This window comes from Caretta caretta, chromosome 1, assembly GCF_965140235.1.
Source record: "Caretta caretta isolate rCarCar2 chromosome 1, rCarCar1.hap1, whole genome shotgun sequence".
Lineage (NCBI taxonomy): Eukaryota > Metazoa > Chordata > Testudines > Cheloniidae > Caretta > Caretta caretta.
In genome coordinates this window covers 4330252-4342070 of record NC_134206.1, presented here as the reverse complement: position 1 = coordinate 4342070, position 11819 = coordinate 4330252, and the positions used below count along the sequence as shown (strand labels likewise).

General features: G+C 48.0%; 1 protein-coding gene across 1 annotated transcript; it reads right to left on the bottom strand.

The window, feature by feature from the left end:
- Positions 1 to 10629: 10629 nt before the first annotated feature.
- Positions 10630 to 11586, bottom strand: LOC125626478 (olfactory receptor 52D1-like). The gene has a single exon (XM_048829533.2). It carries the CDS (start codon positions 11584 to 11586, stop codon positions 10630 to 10632), a length of 957 nt encoding a protein of 318 aa, XP_048685490.2.
- Positions 11587 to 11819: the final 233 nt, after the last annotated feature.

Here is an 11819-nt window from a genome sequence, read left to right as displayed (position 1 = left end):
GAAGTTCCATTTCAGCGAGTAGCTGTGGATATTCTGGGTCCTTTGATGACCTTGGGAAGAAATTCCCTGTTCTGCCTGGGCATGAACCCGTTCACCTGGAGAGTTCTCCACGCGCGGAAGAGTGAACTAACCACCTCCGGATGAAGGGACCACTCCTGGCGAGGGGAAAATATTCTGCTGAGGTGCTCAGGATACAAGTAGAATACTGGGGTTTTGATTTGAATCTGATTGTCATCCCGTAGCTTTGTTACTAATGTGGACCGACTCCTGCTGGGGCTTGTGGCTTTTTTTTTTAAAATCAAACCTGTACTAGTTGTCATCAGACATCACAGGTCTAGTGTTCTGCTGTGTCCAATGTTGATACCTCTTCTGCTGCATGCGTGTGCTCTCTCTGTGTGCTGACCTGGCTCTGCACAGATAGCCAGAAGAGCAGGCCCCGAGAGAAGCCCCAATGACCACAGACTCTGATAAGGTACGAAGGCACCCGGCCAGGTTTATTGCCAAACGAAGCACAGTGATAGTTTCACGCAGACTCTGCAGGACATACTCTGAATGTGTGCCCTCTGACAAAGGACCAGCTCGGTCAGTGGCAGGATTCTCCACTGCTCCCGAGACCAGACAAAGACAGCCCCTCAGAGGTACATTGTTATACAGAGGTACAAACAAGTTACACATGACTCCTGATGTACTGAGGTACAACCCCTCTACACGACGTTGGTTCAGCCAAAACAACTCTATCCATCATATTATCCTTTTGACCCTGTTTTCAGGATGGGTGGGCATGTTCCTGTTTTCTGTGGGGAATGTACTTGTGCTGGAGTGTTCTGGTACCCTCCTGGCATTTGTTTCCATCACCTGTGCCCAGTACCTTTCAGGTATATGTATTTCTGTAGCATCAGCCCTGTTCTTGCCATATTCTGTGAGCAGAATGCCTCTGCCTCTTGCTCACAGCTTAACTTTGCTTTATATTAGCAAGGTCTTGACCATTACTTCAGCTCAGGTCTCAGGCCTCATACCAGGCCTCTGATACACGGGCTTATGTTTCAGGACCTCATCGTACTACACCAGTTACCTAACAAAATCGTTCCTTTATTACTTGTTGTAATAGACCAATATGTTAAAAACTAACCAGATCTGTTCCTTGAAACAAAGTTGTTGTTTTTTTAAGTGATTTGGGGGCTATTAATGCAGTAGAAATCTGACAAACCTGCAGCACCTCAAGCTGAGCTGAAGGCAGAGCAGCAGCAGACGGAAACACAAGGGACAGAGAAGAAGACCAGAAGGCTGAGCTGGGCTGGAGCCAGGGAAGCAGCACTGAACCAGAAAAGCCAGAACTGAGCCAGAGGCAGGGCAGCGGTTCTGAGGCAGAGCTGGGGAGCTGCAGCTGGGGCAGGCCAGAATTGAGAGGTGGATTGGCACAGACCAGCTGCGCCAACGAGGAGCCATGGCCAAGGCCAGAATTGGGGAATGTGTCATTTCCACATATTACCTAAAACCCTGCTAGCAGTAAAAGGTTCACCTGCAGGACGGATGGGGCTGGAGCGGGTGTGGGAAAGAGGCAGCCAGGACGGTCACTGCTGACCCCCACTGGCAATTCACCTTTGGCAGCTTAGGCAGAGCTACTGTGGAGGGAGCCCAAATGTCTTGCTCCATGGTTTACTCCTCACCAGCAAAAGGAAAACCCGTTAAAGTTTTGGAGAGACATGGAGATGCACCCCAGGGAATGAGACCCACAGCATAGACTTTGAACTGGTGAGGCAGATCTCCCATTCTTATAACAGAACTTGGTTATTTTTCATAGTGCTTAGACCATCCACTTTCTCTTTCAGGTGGATGCTGTACTGGGCAACTGTACCAGATGGGAGATTCTGAGGGAATATTATGTATAATTCTCTTGTGCTCCCCCTTGTCCTGCACCTCCGTTTTGTCCTTTGTTGGGGCCCAGGCCAGAGCTCTGTCTTTCCAGGACTTTTCAGACATTTCACAGAGTGAGACCTTGGGGCTATTGTATGTAAAATAGTAATAGTGATACGACCATACAGCTAATAATGGAGATTCTCTACATCCTAGTAAGGAGGAGAAGACAGAGGATGATAACATACAAGTAATACAAGTAGGATCTGATGAGAAACAGTCACATGAAAAAGAGCCCCCAAATAATTTCTTCTTGAATCATGGCCTGCATTCGCTTCTGCTATGACCAAGTGCAGATGCCTCCTCCAGCGATTGTCACTGCCCACTCTAGCAGGGTGCAGGCCTCCTTGGCAGCTTTTCTGACCCATGTGCCTATTCAGGACGTCTGCAGAGCAGTCACCTGGTTGTCTGTCCATACCGTTATGCCCCACTGTGCGCGGACCCAGCAGGCCCAGGACAATGCTGGGTTTGGCAGGGCAGTACTGCAAACCAATGAGCTGTAAACTCTGAGCCCACCTCCAGGGACACAGCTTGTGAGTCATCTACAATGGAATCAACATGAGCAAGCACTCAAAGAAGAAAAAAACAGTGACCTACCCTTTTTTTTTTTTTGGAACTATTGTTCTTCAAAGTATTTTCCATTTACCACCCTCCTACCCCTCTGTCAGAGTCGCAGGAAGGAAGGAGCTGAGCGGGCGCAGGGCTGTCGGTGCCTAATATACCATCACATGGGAATGCCACTCCAGAGGGTGCCCCAGCCCACCCTAGGGCAGAAATCTCTGACAGCTTTGCATGCGGGTGCACACATACCGACAATGGAAGGGACATCTCGGAGAACAGCAGTTACCCCAGGCACAGAAAGGTTTTTCTCCAGATCAGTTATGAATATGTTGAACAGCAGTGTCCCCAGCTGTTCTCTGATATTTGGCTGTACATGTGTGTTCTCCGTGTGTGCTGCCCCAGCTCTGCACAGATTTTGGCAGGAAACTGCCCAATGACCAGAAGATCTATTAAGGTACACAGGCATTCAGCCAGGTTTGTTGTTGACAAAGCTTGGTAATTGCACTTGGCAGACTCTACAAGAACACTAAGGCTTGTATGCTCATGACAATGGATGCAGTTCAGTCATGGGTTGGGACTTTCCACTGCCCCCTGGGCTGGCCAAAGATACTCCCTCTGAGATACATCTTTACACCCTGATACAAGCAATGTATGTCCTGTCATCCTGACCTTATCTTTTAGCAGGGGGCAGTGTGTTCCTGTTATCCTTGGAGAATGTTTTTGTCCATCCTTGATATTGGGATGTTCTGGTATCACTGAGTATCAGAATGTGTTTGTGAGGGTACTCTGTACTTAGCTCTCCTTAGGAATGTGTATTTCTGCAATATGAGCCCTGTTCTTGCCAAATTCTGTGGGAAGGTCCTGCCCCATTCCAGGCCTCTGATACAAGGGCTTATGTCTCTAGCTCTTTTCCTACTACACTAGTATATCATCTGGTCCTGGTGATTTATTACTGTTTAATTTATCCATTTGTTCCAAAACGTCTTCTAATGACACCTCAATGTAAGACAGTTCCTCAGATTTGTCACCAGAAAAGAATGGCTCAGGTTTGCGAATCTCCCACCCATCCTCAGCTGTGATGACCAAGGTAAAGAATTTATTTAGTTTCTCCTCAATGGCCTTATTGTCCTTGAGTGCTCCTTTAGCATCTCCATCATCCAGTGACCTCATACGTTTTTTAGCAGTGTTCCTGCTTCTTATGTACTTAAAAACATTGATGCTGGTACTTTTAGAGTCTTTGGCTACTTGTACACATTTCCTTTTTGGCCTTCTTAATTGTATGTTTACACATCATTTGCCAGAGTTTATGCCTCTTTCTATTTTCCTCACTAGGATTTAATTTCCACTTTTTAAAGGATGCCTTGTTGCCTCTCACTGCTGCTTTTACGTTTTTTATTTAGCCATGGTGATGTTTTTTTGGTCTTCTCACCATGTTTTTTTAATTTGCAGTACAGATTTAAATTGAGCCTATTATGACGTCTTTTAAAATTTCCATGTGGCTTGCAGGGATTCCACTTTTGGCACTGTACCTTTTAATTTCTGTTTAACTAGCTTCCTCATTTTTGTGTAGTCCCCCTTTCTAAAATTAAATGCTACTGTGGTCTACTGCTGTGGTGTCCCCCACCCCACTATATTCACCTCTTGGACTAGATCCTGTGTTCCACTAAGGTCTAAATCAAGAATTGCCTCTCCTCTTGTGGGTTCCAGGACTAGCTGCTCCAAGAAGCAGTTGTTTAAGGTGTCAATAAACTTTCTCTCTGTATTCAGTCCTGAGATGACACGTACCCAGCCACTATGGGGATTGCTGACATTCCCCACTATTATTGAGGGTTTTTTTAATATTTTTATAGCCTCTGTAATCTCCATGAGCATTTCTTGGTCAATATCACCATCCTCGTCAGGTGATATCCCTACTGCTACACTCTTATTGAAGCACAGAATTACTCTCCATACAGATTCTATAGCACAGATTGATTCATTTAAGATTTTAACATTATTTGATTCTCTGCCAGCATGACCTGTTCTGTCCTGCTGATAGATTTGTGTACCTTGGTATTACTGTGTGCCATTGATTATCAGTTTCAAGTTTCTGTGATGCCTATTATATCAATATCCTGATTAAGTACAATGTACTCAGATTCACCCACCTTATTATTTAGACTTCTATCATTTGTGTATAAACACTTAAATATGGTCACTCTTTAGCTGTCTGGCATTACATGATGTAATTTAATGGGGCTCTTTTGCGTTTGACTCTTTCTCACCAGATGCTACTTGTATTTCCTCATCTCCCATCCTCTCCCCCTTATTAGAATATAGAGATTCTCCATTAAACAATGTATGGTTCTCTCTTCTCGAAACTGACCAAGAGCTATTATCTTTAATATTTTATATAAAATACACCCAAGGTTTCAATTTTTGAAACACTTTCTGAAAAGTCCTGGAAAGTCAGAACTCTGGCCTGGGCTCCAGCAAAGAGCAAAACTGAGGTATAGCACATAAGGGAGTTATACATAATATTCGCAAAAAGAAAAGGAGTACTTGTGGCACCTTAGAGACTAACCAATTTATTTGAGCATGAGCTTTCGTGAGCTACAGCTCACTTCATCAGATCTGATGAAGTGAGCTGTAGCTCACGAAAGCTCATGCTCAAATAAATTGGTTAGTCTCTAAGGTGCCACAAGTACTCCTTTTCTTTTTGCGAATACAGACTAACACGGCTGTTCCTCTGAAACCATACATAATATTGCCTCCAAATCCCCCATCTTGTACATTTTCCCACCTGAGACTGGAAGTGGATGGTCCAAGTGCTATGAAAACTCACCAAGCTCTGTTCTAACAATATGGGACCTGCCTCACAGGCTCAAAGCCCCTGCTGAGAGTCTCAGACCCTGGGGTGCTTCTCCATGTCTCTCCAGTATTTTAACGGGTGTTTCTTTGCTTGTGAGGAGTAAAACATGGAGCAAGACAATTGGGCTCCCTCCATGGTAACTCTGCCTAACGTGCACAAGGTGAATTGCCGTGTGTGTGGGGGGGACGGGGGACTCAGCAGTGACAGTCCTGGCTGCCTCTTTCATGCACCCACTCCAGCCCCATCCATCCTACGGGTGAAATCTTTGTTGCTAACAGGCTTTTAGGTATATTGTGGAAATGACGCTTCCCTGAATTCTGGCCTCCAGCAGCCCCTGTTGGCACAATATCCTCTGCCCGCTCAGCATATGTCCGTCTACTGTGTGGGGGATTGTGGGTTTGGCTGGAGTTTGTTGTTAGGTTCCAAATGCTGGGAGCAAGACGCACGGGCACAAAGGGGGCAGTTGTGGAGGGATTTGGTGCCTTGTTGAGGTGCTGATGCTTTGATGAGGTTCTGAGCCAAGCTCATCCTGGACACTGATTCCAAGTTCTGAGGAACAAGACTCCAGTTGGGCCCATTTGACATCCATCAGTGAGCTGGTCTGATACTCTGTAAGATGTATCTTGTGCACCACAATCCCAGCTTGAATTTAAAATCAACAAACCTGTGAATCTGTAGCGCTTCCATTGGCAAAGGGACTTTCCCCATCATAAGCCAAGTAGAACAGGTGCAATGCTATACCTTGGCTGACTAGCGGAGGCAGGGACTTTCTTCCCAGAATCTGCCCTCCCATTGGATTCTTGCCCCACCCCCCGAGTCCACCATTCGAGGCCGTCTTGTCAGGTAACATCTTCCTGTGCTGGGCTCCCTCCCATGGCCCTACCTTACTCTCTACAGCTGTTTATTGTGCTTGGCTGCCATGTTATTTGTGGTATGGCCACCATCCACTATCCTGGCCCGCAGCTCCCTGCTGTAGCTCAGCCCTGGCTCCCCATTGGTTCAACCGGTTTTGCTGTCCCATCTCCTGGCTCTCGTGTGCTCCAGCTTCATCTCCCCAGCTCTGTCTCAGCACTGATGCTCTGCCTCCGACCCAGCTCAGCCTTCTGGGCTCCTTCTCCGGCCCCTCTGGTTCTGGCTGGAGTTGCCACATGTCTACTGCATTAATAGCCCAAAGTCACTTAAAAACTAACCAAAAAGTAGCCCCAGCTATTTCTTGAAACAAAGGGTTTTTTTTATTCACACATTCCTCTATATATCAAATAAGAAATGAAAGATTTCTTTGGATACCTACTACAAATTTGACTTTTTTAAAAAAGCTACAAGCCCCAGCAGAAGTTTGTCCACCTTAGCCTCTTCAGATTCTACCTCATTTTCACTGGCATTCACTATGTTAGACGTCCACTCACCACAAACCTTCTTGGTGAAAAATTAAACAAACAAGTCATTAAGCAACTCTGCATTTCCACATTTTCTTATATTATTACCCACCTCCCCCCTTGAGTGATGGGCTTTCTTCGTCCTTGGTATTCCTCTTGCTTCCAATGTATTTGTATATTATTTTCTTTTACCATTCATGTCTCTGGCTAGTTTGATCTTGTTTTGTGCCTGGACTGATTTTGTTCCTACATACTTGTGTTATTTGTTTACACTCATCCTTTGTAATTTTGTAGCGCCGACAAATCCCGGTCATCAGTAAGCAGGATCGAACCTGAGAGCTCTGGAGTTTAGTGCATGAGACTCTACCGAATGAGCTAAAAGCCAATTGCCTCTTTCCTAAGGCTGTAGAAAAAACTCATTGTATATATAACCCTCTCTCTTAGTAGTCTCAGTGCCGGCCATGAGATAGGACAGAACACCTCACCCAGGAGGTGTGTGGGTTACAATTTGACCTAGTTTCAACTTTTGGAAGGACTCTTTTTTCATTTTTGGATCATTGATGATCTCCTGGTTAAGCCAGGTTGATCTCTTGCCATACTTCCTATCTTCCCTACACAGTGGGATAGTTTGGTCTTGTGTCCTTAATAATGTCTCTTTGAAAAAGTGCCCTCTGTCTTCTTTTTCCCCTTAGACTTGGTTCCCATGGGATTTTATCTACCAACTCCCTGAGTTTGCTAAAGTCTGCCTTCTTGAAATCCATTGTCTTTATTTTGCTGTTCTCCCTCCCACCATTGCTTAGAATCATAAACTCTGTCATTTCATGATCACTTTCACCCAGGCTGCTTTCCACTTGCAAATTCTTCACTTGTTCCCCATATTTTGTCAAATCTAGAAGAGCATCTCCCCTAGTAGCTGTCTCCACCTTCTGAAATAAAAAAAAATGTCTGCAATATATTCCAAGAACTTGTTGGATAATCTGTGCCCTGCTGTGTTATTTTCCCAACAGATCCCTGGGTAGTGGAAGTTCCACATCGGCACAAAGTCCCGTGCTTTGGATGTTTTTGTTACTTGTTTAAAAAAGCCTCATCCACCTCTTCATCCTGATTCGGTGGTCTGTAGTAGAGCCCTACCATGACATCAAGGTTTGTTTTTTACCTCTTTATCCTTACCCAGAGACATTTATCAAGTCTGTCTTCTATTTCTATCTTAACCTCAGTCCAAGTGTATACATTTTTAATATATAAGGCAACACCTCCTTCCTTTTCTCTCTGTCTGCCCTTCCTTTGCAAGCTGTACCCTTCTATACCAATATTCCAGTCATGCGTATTATCCCACCAAGTCTCCGTGATGCCAACGATGTCATAGTTGTGTTTATTTACTAGCATTTTGAGTTCTTCCTGTTTATTCCCCAGACTTCTTACATTAATATGCAGACATCTAAGATAATCTATTTGATTTCTCTCCCACACACTTCTGTCTTGTCTCTCCCTTATTTCTGCTATAACAGCCCATACTCCCCCTAGATTCCAACCCTTCTCCCAGATGTCCATGTTTTTGACTTACCTGTGGACTTTGGTCACCTGTCCCCATTGAACCTAGTTTAAAGCCCTCCTCACTAGGTTAGCCACGCTGTAGCCAAATATGCTCCACCCCTTCCTCGAAACGTGGACCCCATCTCTGCTTAGTAGATTCACCTCCAGGATGCATCTGTCTCTGCCCGGGTCCCTATTCTTGACCAGAAGAACTGAAGCGAACACCACTTGCACTCCAAACTCCTTTACCCATACTCCCAGAGCCCTGCAGTTCCTTCCAATCTGCTCAGGGTCATAACTTGCAGTATCATTAGTGCCCACATGGATGGATAGCATGGGGTAGTGGTCAGAGGGCCAAATGATCCTCAACAATCCTTCCATACCAAGGATGGGTGCCTTCATCCCACTCAGAAGAAAGTCACCAACCACCACTAGACTACATTTCCTCCTGCGAATGGTGGCTGTGATCCTCCCAGCCTTGGGGTTACATGGCTCCTCCTCCTCCTCCTTTGGGGTGATTCTTCATTGCTCATTTCCAGGGAAGCATATCGGTTTTCCATCACCATGTTGAGTGGTTTGGGAGCTGGGGTGGAGCACTGTCTGTTGCCACAAGTAACCAGCAGCCAGTACCCTCCCTGTCACAGAGCCATATCCTCCTCTCCCAGCGGTGTGACAGCAATCCTCTGTAGCTGGATGGCTTCCTCAGCCTTGGATGGCTCCATGTGAATACTCTTGAGGAATTCCTCATGGGCATGCATGATCCTCAGCCTAGCCACCTCTTTCTGTAGCTCTCCCTGATACTGCCTGCGAGATTCCACCAGCAGGTACCTTTTGCACTGGATGGTTCCCCCAGGCTTGCTTCCTTAGAGTGGAAAATGCAGGCCACTATCTCCGCAAATCTACACCAGAATATGGGTAGAGGCAGTGGTGAGCTGGAGCTGGTTCACACCAATTCGCTGGAACCGGTTATTAAATTTAGAAGCCTTCTTAGAACCGGTTGTTCTGCGCGGGACAACCGGTTCTAAAAAGGCTTCTAAATTTAACAACCGGCCAAAAGTGGTGCCTTAGGCACCAACTCCGTGGGTGCTCTGGGGCTGGAGAACCCACGGGGAAAATATGGTGGGTGCAGAGCCCCCACCAGCAGCTCCCCGCCCGGCCCCAGCTCATCTCTGACCTGAGTTACGCTCCACCCTGGTCTGCTTCTCTGCCCCCCACCCCCAGCTTCCCGCGATTCAGCTGTTTGTGTGAGAAGCTGGGAGGGCTGAGAAGCAAGAGGAGGCTTCAGGCTCAGGCCCAGGGAGGCGGAACGGAGGTGAGCTGGGGGGGGCCCCAGGAGGGCTGCCCGTGCTGCAGCAGGTAACCCGGGGCGGGGGGCACAGGGGAACCGCTCCCCACCCCAGCTCTCCTCCGCCTCCCTGGGCCTGAGCGCGAAATCGCTGCTTGCTTCTCGGCCCTCCCAGGCTTTCCATGCGAACAGCTGATTCGCAGGAAGCTGGGGTGGGGGACGTTCAGGGGAGGAGGCAGAGGTGGAGCAGAGGTAAGCAGGGGCCAGGCATTGGGCGGGGAGCTGCTGGTGGTTGCTCTGCACCCACCAACTTTTCCCCGTGGGTGCTCCAGCCCCAGAGCACCCACGGGGTCGGTGCCTAAGGCACCACTTTTGATGTGATCAGTGGGGGGAGCGGCTGCTCCCCCTATTCCCCCCCCACCTATGCTACCCCACCCCTAGGAGCCAGAGGGCCCTGCCGGATGCTTCCCAGGAGACTCCCCACCTCACCCCCGGCAGGTCCCTCTGGCTCTTAGGGGCGGGGAGGGCACCCACTACGGTGGCCCACGAGACCCTCCTGCCCAGCTCCGGGGGCAGTCAGGGGACAGAGGAGGGGGTGGATGGGGCAGGCGTCCTGGGGGGGCGGGCCACGACCCCCTCGTGGGGTGAGGGGGGAACAGGCTTTTAGGATTTTAGCAGCTCATCACCGGGTAGAGGCGTCCGTGGTTAGGTTGTTTGTCTGGACACAGGCGCGGGTGGAGGAGAGAGGAGCAGCGTTCGCACTGGTGATGCGGCCCTTCCTCACCGCAGCGATTCTCTTACCAAGTCCCTCTCAAACTCCCCTGTTTGCAGTCCCCAGTTTCTTCAGCCTCAGCTCATCTGCCTTGCATTCCCTTTGGTCATGTTTGTCTCCCGCCTCCGGATCCTTTCCAGTTTCTCAGGGTGACGCTGAAAGAGATCAGGTGATGATCAGAGAGGAAAGGAGAGCGTATTGCGTGGTGATGGAGTGATAAGATCTCTGAGCTTCTCAGACTTGAACTTCCACAATGCTGAGCTTATCTACGCTGGGACAGAACACCCTTGATTAAGAAGGAGATATCCTTTCCCGCTCTTGTCATGCAGCTTTAAAGTCAGTGGCCTCCAGGCAAGCATATTCTGCAGGTGTATTTGCCCACTTTGTCACGAAGATCTTTGGTTTTAACCCCATAAATAATAGGGTTGAGCATGGGGGGAACGAGGAAGTAGAGGTTGGCCAAGATGATGTGAATGTGTGGAGCGATGCCCTGACCAAACCGGTGTGTCAGAGTGGAAAAGAAGAAGAGAGTACAAGACATCAGCATGACACAAATGTGGGCTGTGCAGGTGTTGAGGGCTTTCTGGTGGGCTGTCTTGGAGGAGATTCTGAAAACGGCCCCAATGATCAGACTGTAGGACAGGGCTACGAGCATCAGGTCTAACCCTAAGACTACAAATGCCATCACCAAGCCATATGCTCTGTTGACTGTGATGTCCCCACAAGACATCTTCGCCACAGCCATGTGCTCACAGTACATGTGGGGGATAATGCGGTTCACACAGAATGGCTGCCTGCTCAGGAGCAGGGGCAGGGGTAGCATGAAGAGAACAGCTCTTATCAAACCCAGAAGCCCTAGCTTAGCTACTCGTGCGTTCGTGAGGATGGTGGGGTATCTCAGGGGGTTACATATGGCAACATAGCGATCGAAGGCCATTATCACGAGGACGGCTGACTGCATAACAGAAACTGCGTGAAGGAAGAACATCTGGGTGAGGCAGCCACCCACAGTAATGTCTTTCAAATTGAACCAAAATATACACAGTGCCTTCGTCATGACGGAGGTAGACAAGCTGATGTCTGTGAGCGCCAGCATGCAGAGCAGCAGGAACATCGGCTTGTGCAGGGTCTGTTCTTTGCTTACAACAAACAGAACCATGAAATTTCCCAACAGGCTGATAATATAGAATGTAGAAAAAGGGATGGAAATCCAGATGTGGGCAGCTTCCAGCCCAGGAATGCCTGTTAGGATAAATGTTGAAAGGCCAGAGAGGGTGAGGTTGGAAGCTGCCATATGGTGGTGGATGAGTCGATCAGGCACAGAAATGCTCAAGGTGGCTGTGAAGGGAGGGAAACAGAGATGGGGGTTTACACATTAGATACCAGTACAGTAAATAAGAGAAAGGAGGCTGAGCAGTGATGTGGCCACATTTACAGATGGCGCCAGATTATTTAGGTCATAGTCTAGCCCAGAGAAGTCCTCAGAGTGAACTAACCCTGCCAGGTGAATGGGCAACATGATGGCAG